Here is a 17,520-nt window from a genome sequence, read left to right as displayed (position 1 = left end):
TTTCCACTTCACAACAAAAGTGTTTTGTCATTTATGCAGCACATCCTTGTTTATTTTTAAATTGACGGTTTAATCCAAAGCAGACAATTGGTTCTAGTTTGTTTGGATTTGGGAAAAGGGACAAAGTAAACGCTGTTGCCGATCCTCATAAAATACCTGGAAGTGGTATTACAAGTGCACCGGACACATCGTTTTACCATGTTGTTGGCAGAAAGACCATGACACAGATGATAGTTCAGGATCTTCCAGTGTTTTTCTGTGGACCTAAAAGATACGTGTGTCCAAGTTACTCCCCCTGTGGAACTGACACTCAAGAGCTGCTAGCTTATCTGCAGTCCAATGTGATGCAATGTTTTCTTAGAGGGCATAGTGGCATATAGTGGCAGCGCCTTTGCTCTCTCATATACATCAGCTTTTTTTTAATTTTTTTTTTTTAATTATTGTTTTATTAAAGACACACTTGTTTTTAGCTGCATTTGAATAAAGCTCCAAATCTGCACTTATACTTTTAAAGGAGCTTGAGGCTCCTTTTAAGAAATGAGACTCTCTAGCGCCACCCTTCACCACGACGGTCGTTGGGGGTACTGCAGCCAACAGTGAAGCCGGCACGGGAGAACCGGGAGAACGTGCATGCAGCGTCATGTGACGTCACATCCGCAGCCCAGCGCGGGAAATTCAGGACCGAATTGCAGCACATTTTGCAGCACACAGCCTGTTCAAGGCAAAGGAGAGATACACTAGAGGGCTCATTCTTTTGGGTTTGGAACGCTTCATCTGACATTATTACTAAACTTGATCATATTTTAACTACTGATTTTATCTGTTGTTATTTTTTCTTTCTTCCTTTTTGTTAACATTTTAAAAATAAATCATATGTAATAATTGCTCGGGGGTCATGTTCTGGGTCTCTGGAAAGCGTCTAGAGACAACATCTGTTGTATTAGACGCTATACAAATAAAATTGAATTGAATTGAATTGAATATAAAACATCACAGTTAAAAAGTAAACAGACATCATGGTGTCATGGTGAACCAAACTGCCCTCATTTCTGCCATTATGATTCTCCTCGCATGTACCTACCTCTTTTAACTCTCTTTATACCTTAAACACTGTCCGAATCCAGAATTAAAACTACTTGTTTATACATTTTCTAATTGCATGTGTATTTACCGGTGAAGTAAAAGAAAATGAAATAACAGGTATTAAGAATCAGACATAGCAACTTAACCTGGACTGCTTTAAAGATGAAGTCCAAAAGGACCCTAAATATCTGCTTTATGTCTGTCTTTTACAAAAGAGGTCTCGGGCTTCTCAGACGGGAAAGTTCTAGGTTAAATGGGACAGTTCTTCCAGAAGCTTCTCCCGATACTGCCTTTTTCTTGGCAGAGTTTCAGGTTACGGCTGATAAATAGTCAACAAAACTGCCTTCCTTTTCCTGAGCACTTAGGACTGAGAGCTTCTTGGAAAAAAGTAATCAGGACAAGGAAATATGTGAGGAGATCTGACTTAGGAGAAGACAACTGCACCGCAGCATGAATCGATGTGGGTCTCCAGGAACAACACTGCAGAGATTTAAAAATAACCCATAAAAAGCTCTACAGAAACATTTAGGCTGTTTTCCTTATCATTTTTGCAGATTTTAACCAGAACGTCTCATATCTGTCATTTGGAATCCTTCAGAGTAATTTCAATGTATATGAAACTTTCCCAAAAGAAAGAATGTTAAAAAAAAAATAAATAAAAAAGGATATTGGACAGGATCATCCGGATATGGTTTGAACTCAATGCATTACTGACATCTATTGATCTGAGTTGTTAATGACTGAAAAATTAGAACTAGAAAATGAGGAGTGAAATTTGGATTCATGTGAATATGGATCATGAGTGTACCAGACATCGGGCCCGGGAACTAAGCCAGGCTGCAGAAGTACATGATTATATGTAATTATGTGATTTTTGATATCTAACAGAACGTTTGAAGCACTTTATCATCCAGGGATGAGATGTGGAAAATTAGTTAATTTAATTTAGCATTCTACAATATTTTCCTGTTTTGTTTTCTCATAATTAGTGATAAAAGTCAAAATATCTGCTTCACACTTCTGAATCCTTACAAACACAGACATTTTTTTAAGACAAAGAATACAGAAGTTTTCAGCACGAATGAGTCTGTTGCGCCGCTGCGGTGAACACAGTGTGCTCTGTGGATCCACTTTAATTCCCATACAGGATTCTCTCAAACATTTATTAAATGGAGCTATTTCCATGAAAGAAACATTTCCACTGGTTGGGATTGTTCCGTTTTCTGTTTTTTAATGCAAGTAAACTGCCTTTCTCTGCCCAAAAAAGGACATGAATTGGAAGGATCCACCCCACCCTGGACTTTGAGAATCGCTCTAGTTTTTTATCTCTTTGTGATGTTGTTGATTCAACTCGGGAGATGAAAGAAAGTAAAACATCCTGTGCTTTTGCAACTTGGCATTTGAAGTCATGTCCTTATCCAACACCTTCATAATCGTGTGTTTTAAACCTACAAAATCGTATTTTATTTAAATAAAGGACAGATAGTTTCGCTACACACAAAACACGTTGCAGATAAAGAGTTCCTGTCATTCCTCACAGCTGTCTGAAAAACTGAGCAGAAAAACTTTGCCAAAGTTGAGAGGGGGTCCTTAAAATAACTGCCCTACATACTTTTACTGAGCCTAAGAGCAAATATGATCTGGAGGAAGAAAAAAAAAGAAAAAAGCACAGAACAAGTGCTTTAATATCCAAACACCATTTCCACACAGGTTTGTGAATACAGTTGTAAGCTTTATTCAAACTTTTTCTTAACGACAAAAGACAAGTATCACAGTGATCTGACAAAAATAAAAGTGCCTGCAAAGAACTCAAACTCATTTGTCTCACAGTAAATAAATGAAACGGATGCGGTGTGCTACCATGATATCAAGTCAAATGCGTGACGAGAACTGAAAGATGCATAGGAGAAGTGACGACGACCTCTCTGAAGGCTCTGCTTGTGTTACCGCAGGAGGAAACACAATCTACACGACAAACAGTACAGAACATGCCAATTTCCAAAACAACAAAACTGCATGTAGTAGTCATTAAAAATTAGACAAAGATTATGTAGAAATTAGAAACCTTGATTCTGATTTTAGTTTTTTTTCCATGTCTATTATGACATGACATAGCAAAGGGATTTTAACAGGGTAGTATCATCAGAGTGAGGTTTTGCCGTGTCTTCAAACAGGCTACATATTTGACAAATACTTAGAAATGCAGCGTTTAATTACCAAACACCTGATGTTGTCATAGTTACAAATGAAAATAAATAAGTCAATAAATAAATACTTTCATTTCAAACTTACATCTGAAAGCTTTTGTTTTGTTTTTTCTCATATATTTTTCAGTAACTTAAGAAACTTTCCAAGCCCCTCTCCTAACTGTTGGCGTTCCCACAGGTGGGGGTCTGTTGACCACAGAGGAAGCAAAGGATCCTTTTTACCGTGTCGTGAATCATTTGAATAAATATTTCAACATTTGATGAAGTGTGCGTATTTGCTTACATGGCTTACAAAGCTGGCAAGTTTCCTTATAGATGTTGTTGTATATTTTAAAATAGTCCATATTAAGACAATTTATAGTTTCGCAGTTCTATTGTGGTTTTTCTTTTAGGCTGTATAAAATGTGGTACTTTGTTCCACAGCCCCTACGCCGTCGCTGGCGTTTATACTTCTGCGTTGTTTGTTGCATTGCTCTGTAACTACACCATCAACTGCTGGGCGGTAGTGTAGGTGAGGGTTTCTAAGTTGCAGCCCCTTTTCCACCAAACTGGTTCCGGGGCTGGTTCTGGTTCACAACTCATTCAACTTGCGAACCAGCTGAAACGGTTTGCTTTTTCATAGCTCGGGTGCTAAGGGGAGCAACGTCATTACGTCACTCCAAACGTCAGTTACGTCGCTGCATTTGCATTGGCGCGAAAATTGAAGCAACAGCAACGTATTTACTCGAATACGGACTTGATCCGCGTAGCACCCTCGGTGGATCATATCGCATCCATATTAATTCGTTGCTGATTTGAAAATCTCTCCGTCTCGCTACTGCCGTTGGTCTTAACAACTCTGTCCCCTCCGCTTATTTAGCGGTTCTTTCCTCTAGCCCAGCAAAGAGTTGGTGCTACCTTGGAACTGCTTTTTCTGGCCCGGAGCCAGTTCTTTGTCAGTGAGAACAGAAAGCCCGGTTCCAAAAGCAGCACTGGCCCAGAACCAGGCCGGGAACCGGTTTGGTGGAAAAGGGGTATAAGTTTCCTTTTTGTTTTCACCACACATGTCGCTCAGACATAGCAACGGAGCTGATAAATGTTGACCAACAGTCGTTTTTACAGAAACCAGTAAGTCACGTGACCTAATGCTTCCTGCATTGTTTTTTTTACGGTCCACGTTGACTTGACGTAGTCGTCAAACTTTAGGCGAAGGAATCAGTAAGAGCATAACTTTAGGCTTAAAGCTCGACCGCCAATAAACAGCGTCAATATCAAGATTTACACTCAGCCGATCGCTCTGACCAGAAGTCTGTCTTTAGAGTGACATTGAGAACCTGTTGGACTTTCAAAATAAAACACTATGAACCATGGGCTCCAACAGGTAGGCACTGACTCCTACACTGACTTTAGGTCAGGATGTAGAGGCGGTGATTAAACAATTCAGAGGGTTTTATAGAAATTTGGACCACCTGCGTGGAGATGTTGAGCTCAGAAGTCGAAATGCTAATTTTCCTTGACACCATACAATCTTTTTTTTGTAAAATAAAACGATCAGACTGTAGCGCCATTACCACGTGATCCTCTGTGACTCACGAATACTTGGAACCGATCTACTTTTGAAACGCTCCCTGTGGGACTTTAGCCGCCCTGAAGACGAGACAAACCGATGTAAAAACCGGACCGAGACCCTGTGTGACCTTTAGTTAAGTAAACAAAAGTAAAGAAATTATTAAAAGGTACATAGTTGTGGCTCACCTACATGATCTCTTCTATATATAGCTATTGAGTGAGGTGAGTTGACTCATCTAACTCCTCACAATGAGGCAAATATGCATATTTCTCAAAAAGAAGTCAAATTATTTCTTCAAGATTCACCTTCATCTGACAACTGTTGACTTCAATTTTCATCTTGCTTCCTTAAAACATTTCAAATCTATCGGTGTCTGCTCTCAAGTACATCTAAAGATCATCACTCCATCCTCTGCCCCTTCCCCGTTTCTCCTCCCATCTCTCTCACATTTCTCCCCAAACACAAACCCTCTGGCCTGGTTTTTCCAGCGGCAGGCCAACGCAACATCCCTGTATACCGTCTCTACCACGGAAACCTAAGACCGTCATAGGAAGTGGCTACAATAATACTGGATTTCAACAATTCCAAGGTAGACAAAATATCTAAGTGCTAAAGTATCAGAAAGGAACATCATTCCTAAAATGTAGGAGCTTGTGGCAGCTCCTGAGACAGAAACACCCTTAACAAACTGAATGTGCGAAAGCGTACACTCGTTTGGTTTCTTTACTGGCACGTCAAGCAGCCTTGAACATTTTATTTTTAGGGAAGCCTATCTGAAAAGCTGCTGCTCTGCTGTTAAATCAAAACTACTGTAAACAACATATAGAGCTTGGAGCTTTTTCTTTTTTTTTCTTGAAAAAAATTACCTCTGTCCCTCACGTTATGACAAGAGATAAAACGTGGCTAAATATGCGTTTTCAAGCTTTCCTTTTTTAAAGACGGATTTTTGCAGCGGTGGCACGCATTGTGCATCAGTGGAGAAACTGGGAGTAAACTAGACTCTTTCATCAAACTGGTCCCTTGAATCTGAAACCGCCACACTTCTTAAATATTGGCTCCAGTTTGCTCTAAATGCATAACAGCCTTTAGTACAGTGCGTAATTGACATCTTATCTAAACCAAGACTTAACCTCTAACAACCGCTGAGTTCTCAACTGATTTTTATCCCCGATCCTAGTCCAGTGCTGGTGCAGACTCTCAGCTCCTCATCTTGAACCTCAACTTTTTGTAACCCGACTTCCAACCCCTTTAATCAAAACTTAAAACCCCAAATGACAAAATCATGACTGCCACAGGAAAACATTCAAACAAATACATTCAAAGCTTAATTTCAAGCCTAACCTAACTTTTATACTGAAGTGCTCACCTTCCACATCAAACCATCCTCAGGCCGATTTTCACTAAACTGCAGGCTAACGCTCCCCCCACCACTCCCCAGACCCGGTGCTACCATTAGTTTATACCCACTAAAACATAAAACTTCAAATTAAACCCGAGTTCCTCTTTGCCTTTGCAGCTGAGCCACCTTGCAGTGCTTCTCTAGGAGCTGATGATCTGACCCGACCAGGTCTCGTGCTTGGTGCCTGGATTCAGGTGGGTGATCAGCACGTCCACAGCCTGGATCTTCTGGTTCTTGGGAGGAATGGGGCACACTTTGTAGGTGACCTCGTCCCCTTCCACAGGCACGTACTCCCCCTCAATGCTGTCCAAAGAAACAGAAAAAAGCTTTAGAAATATAACAAGTCAAAAAAGTTAAAGTATTGCTCATTCATTCATTACTGAGAATGGCTTTCTGGATGTATAGTACGGTTTGCCAACATGGGACTGATCCTGGAGCTGTAATCTGTGCAAACGGAAATTAGTACATTTCCAATCAGTCACAAAGGTAGGGGTGTTAAAAAATATCGATACAGCGATATATCATGTATTTTCTAATATCGATTTATTAGGAAAAACGTATTCCACAATTTTGTGTGTCTAACAATGCACCATATTTTATATATTCTGTGTTCAGTGACACATTTGGCTACCAATTTCAGTGTCTATGTTTTTTATTTTGCACTTTATTTTCTTCATATGTTTCACCTCAGTGTGTTCAGCAAGTGCCATGTAGCACTTTTGCAATATGTTTGCGAAAGCTTTTTTTTTTATTTGATCAAAGCACCTATGCGATGCAGTTAAATAAAACAGGTGCAGTTTTTTAGAAACAAAATTTTGACTCAGTTTGTCCTCGGACAGTATCCTCCAGTGTGCATGTACTGCAACTTGTGTTTTTGACTAAGTTAACCAAGTAAAATACTTTGATATGTCACAATGTTACAATAGGTATTGTATCGTGATATGTGTATCGGGACACATATCGTATTGGGAAACATTTATTGGGATATGTATTGTATTATGAGGTTCTTGCCAATACAGTAATCCCTCGTTTTTCGCGGGGGTTACGTTCCAAAAAGAACCCGTCATAGGTGAAATCCGGGAAGTAGAAACCTTTTTTTTTTTTTACAATTATTATACAAGGATCAAATTGCAAGTAGCAGGATTTGAACGGGAGAAGAGTGTGCGGCTGCATTCCGACTCCGCTCTGTAGTGTCTTTTTCTTCTGAAGCCCGCGGTGCAGGTGTGTTTTTTCGAGAGAAGAACATAGTTATGGGAAGTTGTTGTCGCTCTTTTTTCTTCTGGGCAAAAAGATTCTTATAACCGACATGCCACCATGGGTTATATCTGAGAACTGTAATGAACGATTCATCAAAGGGTCCCGTTCTTGAGCTGCTCTGCTGAAGCTCATTGGCCGTTCTCAGCATTGTTGCTAAGCAACCAACGTTATTGACACAGGAAGTGAAGAAGCGGGGAGACTGTTTAACCAATCGGAATGCAGAACACGATGCACAATGAAAATCCACGAAGCAGCGAGACCGTGAAAGGTGAACCGTGTTATAGCGAGGGATTACTGTACACACCCCTATGTAAAGGTGTTTGAAAATGAATACTGGCGAAAGAGAGTTAGGAGTTATGATTAGTAGCAAGAAATAAAGATCTCTATCAGTGATCTCCATAACCCTGCAGGCATCACAATGATGCCATCTCCAAATTATTTCCAATAATAAAAACTCTACACAGTACAGTCATGACAAAAAAAAAAAGTAATCTATTTATTTTTTTCCTTACATATTTGTTGCTAAAATAAAAACAATTATTTGTTAAAATGTTATTACCTTTGAATCATTGGAAACATTAAAATTAGTTGTTATTATATTAGTTTCATTCATACATCATTCTTTTTGACAAAGCATTAATTCAACATTTTTTATGTAGGAAGATGTTCAGCAGTTCAAATTCAAACTTTGAATCGGCCAATCAAATAATATCCATGTCTTTTTTTAGAGCCATTCTTTGAAGACCCTGACCACGATTATCCTGCTAAGTGGCCCTCTTCACTTCAGTGTCATCTGTCTGGCAGATGGCCTTACGTCGTCTTCAAGCATTTTGCGGATATGATGGAGATTTTATAGCTGAATCGATGACCACAAGCTGCCCAGTCGCTCAGGCTGCTAAGCAACCGCAAACCACGGCCAGTCCAGCCTATGTTATGTGGTGTTCACCAATCTGTTCACTGGAGTTTGTTTTATTTTTAGTTGTTGCTCCTTTTGGATTAAATTTTTTTTTTTTATTGTCACTTCCCACTCAGGTCATATTCGTGAATGTATCCACTAAAGTTGTCTATAAATCTCTTTTAGCCTCAAACAAAGTGGTCTCTCTACAACCTAGAGACTTTTCTTTACAATATAGATATCTATTTGGCCACAGAAATATTTCTACGCTCCCAAAGCTTTTTAGATCTTGGTGTGATAACATCACACACTTCAATAGCAGAGAACACCAGCTCCTAGATGTTTATAGCTTATAAAAATACTGGTTTCATATGACACTGAGTGAAAAGCTTAAAGACACTGTCTTCACTGGACTGTTAATCTAATTTAAAACATTTAAAGACATGATTAATTAAGTTGAATTCACCCAATGTCCCTGTATTCAACATGTTTTCATTTGATTTGACTGGTGACCATTTCTGAAAAAAGAAAATGTGTTGTGCCATAAAAGCAAATCAAAGGGGGTTTTGTAGACACTGACAAACTCTTTCTTTGCTCTCTTGTTCTGTCGACTTCTCTTCCGGCATCACTTTCTTCAGTCTCTTATTTGCTGCAGGCATGATGTCACCGTTGCTCTGGGAGCTAGTTTCATCAGTATTGATGTCTTTTACACACAAAAAAAATCCTAGGTAGGTTTTACAAGAGACACAAACCCAGAGCAGTTTTGGCTGGTTTTTGATGATGGGAGACTGTGAGAACTGAATGATGCTTCCTAAAAGTAAGGAAATATTCTTTCAGATGAAGTTAAAACTGTTATTTTAACACGGAGAAAGACAACTGTGCCACTTAAAAAAAAGGTAAGAGTTACCCTGGTCAGAAGTGTTAAAAAAGTATAAAACGTTCATGGAGACGTTAAATCTTTTTAACAATTTCCTTAACAAACAGCTCAAAAAGCAGATTTTTTTTTATTTTCCATTCAGCAGATCACCATATTGATGTTGATTTGACATAGATTGTACATCAGATGTCCTTTCTGGCACAACCTTCTCTCTGGCCTTGTGATCCCTGAGCCTACGTTCACACTGCAGGACTAATCTTTTCCAAGATTAGTTTTTTTGTTAGTATTTGTTTATTAGTATACATTAGTACTTAAACTGTGTCTTAAAGCAGACTTCACTATCAACAGGCTTCTACTTTGAAGTGACCCGCATGCGTAGAACGTAGGTGTACGAAAGTGAACATGGGCGCAGCAGTGACCCGGTATGATTTCTTTTTAAAGTTTTTGTGCCGTAGAAGCCGACAAATTAAAAAAATAAAATAAACATATTACTATGAGAAGAACACAAATTAATTTTTTTTTTCTAAAGATGGTCATGTGTGGAGCAACGGCTTCAAGCTTGTGTAAAGAGATGTGTGTGGATGAGCGACCAGAGCCAGGAGTGGTGGGACTGTGACATGACCGGCTTCACTTAAGCAAGTTTCATCCAGAAACATCCTAAAAACCCGACAGTTCAGTCACATTGGAAAACATCTTATGCATGTCCGATTTAGAACCACAAATGAAAGTGATTTCCTGCCATTTGAACTGTTCAGAGAGCCGAAAACATTACAAAAATAAATCTGATATGTGCAAAATAGGCTGTGGTGTGAGCCTAGAGGCCGGGGTGAAGGCAGTCCAGCCCAAAGACTCCTTAACCCACGTGACAGGGCTCGGGATTGATCTCACAGCCTTGACCTCGAGAGCCGATGCTACTTGAGACCACAGCTCATTAAACTGCTCCTTGGTACCCAAAAATGATTTCTGGATACACTGTTTCAGTGAGATGGAAGCATCTGCTTCTGCATTCATAGACCAAAACAACTTAACTTTCACAAAACGAATTAATGAAAATGTAAATCATGTCAGATTAAACTTATACGATTGGACTGTTCAGTGGGACCACTCACTCAGAGATGTGAACAAAGATGTCCTCTCCTCCGTGAGAGGGACGTATGAATCCATGACCCTGAGATCTGGAGAAGTTTTTACACACTCCTTTAAATACAGGACCTGATCTGGCTCGCACTGTCCTGCAGAGAAAGAGAGACGGAGAGAAAAACAAAGGCACACACATATATATATATATATATATTAGGGATGGGCGGTATGGACTAAAAAATGTATCACGATAATTTCTGGCATTTATCCCGATAACGATAAAAATGACGATAAAAAAAATACCAATTCAACTCCACCTTTTCAACTATAAATCTATCTCGCTCTCAGATCCGCCATGTTTGTTACACAAAAACGTCATCAACGGGAATTTATCGTTTGTTCGTTCGTTCTTTCTTTCTTTCTTTCTTTCTTTCTTTCTTTCTTTCTTTCTTTCTTTCTTTCTTTCTTTCTTTCTTTCAGGCTCATTTCCTTCCTTCCTTCCTTCCTTCCTTCCTTCCTTCCTTCCTTCTTTCCTCCTGCTCTCTCGTTCCTTCTTCCCTTCCTCTTTTCTCCCTACCTTCCTCCTTTCCTTCCTTCCTTCCTTCCTTCCTTCCTTCCTTCCTTCCTTCCTTCCTTCCTTCCTTCCTTCCTTCCTTCCTTCCTTCCTTCCTTCCTTTTTCCCCTTCCTTCCTTCTTTCCTCCTGCTCTCTCCTTCCTTCTTCCCTTCCTCTTTTCTCCCTTCCTTCTTTCTTTCTTTCCTTCCTTCCTTCCTTCCTTCCTTCCTTCCTTCCTTCCTTCCTTCACGTACGTTGTGCGTGGATTTAACGCAGAACCATAAATCAGTTTGACACAAAAACATCATCAACAGGAATTTATCGTTTTTACCGCGAGATGAGAAATTCTTACCGTGGGGAATTTTTTTGACAGTATATCGTGAACGATAAAATATCGCCCATTCCTAATATATATAATATATATATAGTAAATGATTATTAAGGTAATATAGTGCAGATGAACTCACGCTGAGTAAGTGCGGGTGCGTTTGGTTGGCAGTGGACTGGGCAGCTCTCCAGGCTGAGGCGGTTTCCTCTCCCTCTCCCAAACGCGGCTGCCTTCCCTCAGGAAGGGGAAGGAGAGCTGCAGAGGGGTGCGAGGGGAGGTCAGAGGCAGCGAGGAGTCCGCCGGCGAGGAGGAATCAGGGTCTGACATCTCGGTTTGCTACAAGTTTGAATTTGCTTTGCTTGGCTTGGGATTACACCAGTGAAGCGCAGAAAAGAGGGTGGAGGATTACACCTCCAGCATGGCACTGGCGTCCGTGGTTGGGAGATGAGCTCGTCTAGGTGGAGCAATGAAGCAACGGCACCCTGCAGTGAGGAAGAAAGAAATGCGGAGAGGGATGCAAGAGAGAAAGGCTTTGTCAGAGATTCCCAAATACTGAGGGCTGAGAGGTCCGTGCTTTACCCACAAACTCCCCGTTTACTCGCATTTTAACATATGTGATCATAAAATATTAGTAATGTATTTTACATTTTCAAGTAAACTATAAGTTAATGGTTATTTTGGCCCACATTCTACTAGCTAAGTTGATGTCCATCCAAGAAACTTGTTTATGAAGGTACAGTACACTTAATCGCAGGTCAATACTAATAAAACAGCACTGATGCGGGGTGGTGGTCTTGGGTGGGGTTTTTCCATGACGAGGCTGTCCACGAGCTCCTCATCCTCAGAGCCATGGACACCATAAATCGGTATATTACAGAACCGTAATCTGCAACTGGCTACTAAAAAAACACACCGACATGAAACTCGGGTCATTAACAAACTGAAGAACCTCAGAAATAAGTTATTTGCAATCACGAGCAGGAGTGCGAGAGGGAGGCTGCTGGTTCTATTTGTGCAACACACGGGGGAAGTCGCTATGCGAATCCCATTTCTGTTCATCAAGGATCTGCTCTTCTGATGTTAGTGAAGCCAGCGAGGCTCTGATTGAAGCCTGTTGATGGACCGATTCAACTGGTAAATGCCCTTAAGTGACCTGCGATTTGTGGCGAAGTATGAGATGTCATGTACTGTAGAATTAGAAATGTCTTTTTTCCGCAAGTGATACAAGATGGAAAACCTCAAATCTGAACCATATTTTTTTGACCATTTAGAGAGAGACATGTGGAAATAGCAATGATCACTTGCTTCCATCTCACAATGAATTATAGCAAATATGTTGCTATAAACTGAAAGATCACATTTGTGCAATTAAAATTAGATGCATCATCACGAGTCATAATAACTGCCATTTACAAGTAAACTTACCAACACGTGGCACATCTCAAGGCCAGCATTTTTACAACTTGTCTTTCCAGTGATAAAAAACACACCAAATACTGAAGGCAAGAGTCAAAATAAATGATTTCTGAGTGTAATGTTGTGTCTGATTCATGCTTTACTTCTTGATAGTCTGAGGATGTGGCTGAAATTGTGAAGCAGATATTTAATGTTCCCCCTCAGTATCAAAGTGTTTTAGAGTGGATCTCTCCTCTGTTTGTAGAAAACAGCTAGGTGTGTAACAGCTGGAAGCCTCAGTGAGAAAATGAAAAGAACAATGATATTAGATCTCAGCGTTCCACACTGTGTTTCCTCTCCCTTTGTGAAGGTCCCGCTGTGATGTGCGTAACAATCTGCTCCTGGCTCGGCTCCATCATACAAGATTAAATAGAAAACTGCAGCTTCCACAATGGTGACATTTATCAAACCGTAATCTACCCTCTGAACCATTTTCTGCTGCCACTCCAGAGCGAGAATGAGCTCCATCATCCACTTGGCATAAAGCCTATTTATCACATTACAAGGAGTGTGGAGGTGTGCATCATTTGCCGGGTCATCATTATGACAATTTGTATAAACACAATTTTCTACAAGGGATTATTCAATAAAGGTTTAGCTCCCACAGTAAAATCAGGTTTGTAATGAAAATGTAGCTGCAGGTGGTCATATTATTGGGCTCATCGGCTCCTGCCTCCGAGAGAATCTTACATGCACGATGTTTGAAAAAGGCCGATGACAACATGTTTGAGCGAATCCCGCAGGCTTCATCCAATATCACACTCTCTGCCTCTTACTGACAATCTAATTATAGTGTTGTGTGGCAGGACAGAGGCTACCTCTGAAGTGGACCCCGCGGTCCAGGCAGGAGGGTTCTGGTTCAGAGGATCATAGGCCACAAGCCACTCATCAGAAATGCAGTCCAACCAAAGATTCACATTGATCTTTTAATTTTCATTTCAATCTTGAGCTAAAAAGTTTTATTGCGTTTGAAGTAGTTAGTCATAAAATAACCAACAACATAAAAAAAGAAGAAAAAGAAGAAGAAAGAAAAAAGTACACAGAAAGATATTTCTTGCATGTTTTTTCTTTGCTTTTTTAACATATTCAGCGATGTGGTAGCGATTGAAATTCAAAGAAAAAACGCTGCTAGACCTCTTCATTGGCGTAATATGCCAACAAGGCCCGGACCTCCTTGTAAATCCATCTATCTTTTTTTTCTTGTAATCTTGATCTTCATCAAATATACAAAAAGTTTCTGATTCGAATTGTTTAAATGAGTTGTGTTCACGTGATTAATGTTCATGTGAGAGGCCCAAACATAATTTAGAAATCTCGCCCAGCAGAGGTAGCTCCTGTAGGCTGAGCTGAGTGTCTCTCCTTCAACGAAGGAGAGACACTCAGAAAGTTTTTTTTGCCACACAAAAGTTCCTGAAGGGCTCTTTAATGGGAGTATTCCTGGTAATGGAGACACGCATCAATGATGCAGCCCCTGAAAAGCTACCTGAAAGCCCTGCTAATGGAAATGCACCTTATAGCTGTCAGGACCAACTCAGACAGAAACACATTCATGAATGCATTGGGGAGAAATATGAAGTTCGATGTTACAACCAAAGATCTTTCAATCCCTGGACTGCAGAGTCCAGGGATTAAACCCCCCACCTTCCAAGATGAGTGCTCTACCTCCACAGCTGCCCCAGACCTTTGGGAGCCGTGAGAATAATTCACTTTATAAACCCTTTAAATGCGGGGAGGTGGTCAAACTTATGTCAAACCTGAAAGTTTGACATATGTAATAATACATAGACAATCCATCTGTTTATTATATATTGAAATTAAACACACAACTAATTTTGTCTAACAGTTTCTTGATGGTAATGTTTCATGTCATTATGAATAGATTGGCTAATTCTTTATTATTTTTGCTTTATAAAACATTTTTTATGGAGGCGGTGCAAAGATCTCAGAAATTCACATATCATATATGATCCGATACTTATAGGGCATGTGTGATAAGTCAGCTTTAATTACATTAAATGATTAAGGCTATAAAATAGGTACTTATTATGTTGTGGCGTGTTTGTTACATGAGGTAGGCCTATATAAATTCCTAATATGTTCTTCATTAACTTCATACACTTGACTATAACCTTGAGAGGACATTTCTTTTTTCCAAATGCTTAGTGAATTTCTTATCATCAAAAAGGAAACTTTCTCCATATAACAAAACATCAATGACTTGTAACATTGGGTTCACGCAGATACTTCAATTTGATCACTTCATGAATCTTTTGAGAAAACCTGAATGTGAAGAGTTTATCCTCTTAGTATGCTGTAAACCGGTGCAGATGCTGCGATACTGAACACTAGTAATGTCCGATACCGCAGATTTCCTTTCCGATACGATATTGAGTAAAATTCAGGCTGGTATCGGCGATGCCGATTCGATACCAATACGTTGTGCAAATACACCAAATGTACATCTTAAAAAAATAGTGTATTTTAGATAGCTTAAGGATACAAGAGATTAGAGTCACTTATTTAGCTATTTATTTTAAAGTATATAAGAAGTATACTGAGGTGTCGGCCTCATTCACAATATACCAGTGCTTGAAAAAGGTGTTTCCATCAGTAAAAAAAGATCCTGAGTAAAATAATAAAACCATTAAAATAAATAAGAGAATAATAAACAAAAAAAAGAACTATTATAAAAATGAAAATGAAAAAAAGTAGTTCCCACCAGCAGCATGTAATTTAGACAAAATCTGAATAGTTTAGTTACTTTCCACCGTATTCCTGTTAATGATATACATTACCACAAATGACTGAAGTATCAAAAGTATCGATATTTTCATTTGAGAATGGATTTTAGAGCATACAGATCTGGTATCGGAAGTTTGGATATTTCAGTATTGATCCGCACATCACTACTGAACACGTACACCTGCCATCATGGTGGCACAGATGACAAGACGGATGGGTGAACATGAATCTAAAATAATGAAGAAACTACTGACTGAAGTCGTCTTTTATTAAACCGTTACCAGGGAGGGTTATAACTGGGCCAGTAAAGGGAGATAAACGAGCGGTACATGAATGTCTCACGAGTGCTGCTATATGGAGGTGACTGAACTGGATGAAGAAATAGGGCTTAAAGGTTTTTCTCCCCCTTGAGGAGGTTTTTACTTACAATTGTTTCTTTAATATTTGCCCGAGGGTCATGTTCTGGGTATCTGAAAACCGCCTAGAGATCATTTGTATTGTAATAGTTGCAATATCAATAAAACTGAACGGAAAATTGAATTGAACTGATCTGAATTGAAAATGACATTTATGTGTTTTATGTTTTATGTTGTCCTGTTTTGTTTTTATGTTTCTTTCACTTGTCCAGCACTTTGGTCAGCTGTTGTTGTTTTTAAAGTGCTTTATAAATAAACTTGAACTTGAACTTGAACTTGAACCTTTGCATACTAGTATCGACCATGCTTGTTTGAACACTGGGCGAGGACTCTGCAGTAACTACAGTTAGATATTAAAGTTTTTTCCAAATCACTTTTGATAATATATGATAGAAAGATTATATTTTAGCTTAAAAACCATTTAAACTAACTTGAGGGCATTTGGAACAGCAAAGAATTTTATAGAGTTGCACAGGTTCTTTCTTAACCCAGTCTCTCCGGCACATTTCATAATGACTAAACCTTATTCATTTTTGCCCAATCTTGATGAAAGAGACACATGGAAATAGCAATGATCACTTGCTTCCATCTCATAATGAATTATAGCAAATATGTTGGGTGAACATGAATCTAAAAGAATAAAGAAACTACTGACTGAAGTCCTCTTTTATTAAACCGTTACCAGGGTAATAAGTGGGCCGGTAAAGGGAGATAAACGAGCGGTACGTGAATGTCTCACAGTGCGTCTCTATGGAGGTGACTGAACTGGACGAAGAAAGAGCTCTGAGCTTTGAGAAAGCAGACAAAAGGCCACAAAAACACCTCCCTCAGAAACCAGGACACCCCGGATACATCTACATCAGCATGACAAACACGTCAACTCCTTCTGCAACTTTAACTGAGGGATTTGGGGTATAATTAAATAAATGTGAGGCTTGCGGAAGGTAAATAATTCATGACATGGATCGAGGTTTCCAGAACATTTTCACACTGGAGCTGCAAGATGCGAGATGATGCTCCAGAGCTTAAATAAATGTGGACAAAACCCCTTCTGGGAGTAAAATATGTTTAAAAAAAAAACAATGTAAAACTATATTACCAAAATGTCAAATCTGAGCAGGGAGTTAAAAGATTTCGTCACATTACCACCGTGAACCGACGCCAACTCCCCTATAGGGAGAATAAAGGGCTCGGATGCGTAAAAGCCAGCCTGCAAAAACCCCACCGATCAAAAGATTACTTACCTACAAAACGCCAAGCTGTCAGCCAGACGTGAGAAAGTCTGACTTTGGATGCGATATAAGGCAATTATGTAATTAGATCCGGCGAAAGCGGCGGTGACATGTGCTGAATGAAAGTGGGATGTTGGCGAGGATGCGGCTCAAGCCTGAATTATGGTTCCGCGTTAAATCGACGCAGAGCGCCGCCGTAGGGTACGGCGTATGCTACGGCGTAGGGTACGCGGCGACGCGCGCCGTACGGTGTGCGTCGCCGCGTACCCTACGCCGTAGCCTACGGAAGCATAAATCAGGCTTCACGCAGCGGGATGGAGGCGCAGCGGCGGGGCCGGGAGGCGCAGGGGAGCTGCTCACAACAACACCCGGCTCACCCCACTACAGTCGGGCTTTGTTCTCTGCGATGGGTGGAAACATTTCCTAATGAATCAGTCTGGGGAGTT

At 39.9% G+C, this 17,520-nt stretch overlaps 1 protein-coding gene across 1 annotated transcript; it reads right to left on the bottom strand.

Moving 5' to 3' along the window:
- Nucleotides 1-2,806: 2,806 nt before the first annotated feature.
- On the bottom strand, nt 2,807-17,223 carry csdc2a (cold shock domain containing C2, RNA binding a). The gene is made up of 4 exons (XM_061708543.1): nt 17,087-17,223; nt 11,369-11,711; nt 10,377-10,499; nt 2,807-6,541 (listed from the first exon to the last, which is right to left on the bottom strand). The coding sequence occupies exons 2-4, from the start codon at nt 11,554-11,556 to the stop codon at nt 6,379-6,381; spliced, it is 474 nt and encodes a 157-aa protein (XP_061564527.1). The 5' UTR covers nt 11,557-11,711; nt 17,087-17,223; the 3' UTR covers nt 2,807-6,378.
- Nucleotides 17,224-17,520: the final 297 nt, after the last annotated feature.

This window comes from Cololabis saira, chromosome 19 (genome assembly GCF_033807715.1).
Source record: "Cololabis saira isolate AMF1-May2022 chromosome 19, fColSai1.1, whole genome shotgun sequence".
Lineage (NCBI taxonomy): Eukaryota > Metazoa > Chordata > Actinopteri > Beloniformes > Belonidae > Cololabis > Cololabis saira.
Note: the sequence above shows the minus strand (reverse complement) of the source record. Positions and strands in the feature narration are given on the sequence as shown.

What these genes read in the sequence shown, in the direction of transcription:
- csdc2a (XM_061708543.1), bottom strand. Translation starts at nt 11,556, where the DNA reads ATGTCAGACCCTGATTCCTCCTCGCCGGCGGACTCCTCGCTGCCTCTG. An exon ending in CGCACCCGCACTTACTCAGC is followed by an intron (nt 10,500 to 11,368) that starts GTGAGTTCATCT and finishes CTTTCTCTGCAG; the next exon opens with GACAGTGCGAGCCAGATCAG. An exon ending in ATCTTTGTTCACATCTCTGA is followed by an intron (nt 6,542 to 10,376) that starts GTGAGTGGTCCC and finishes TTCTTTGGACAG; the next exon opens with CATTGAGGGGGAGTACGTGC.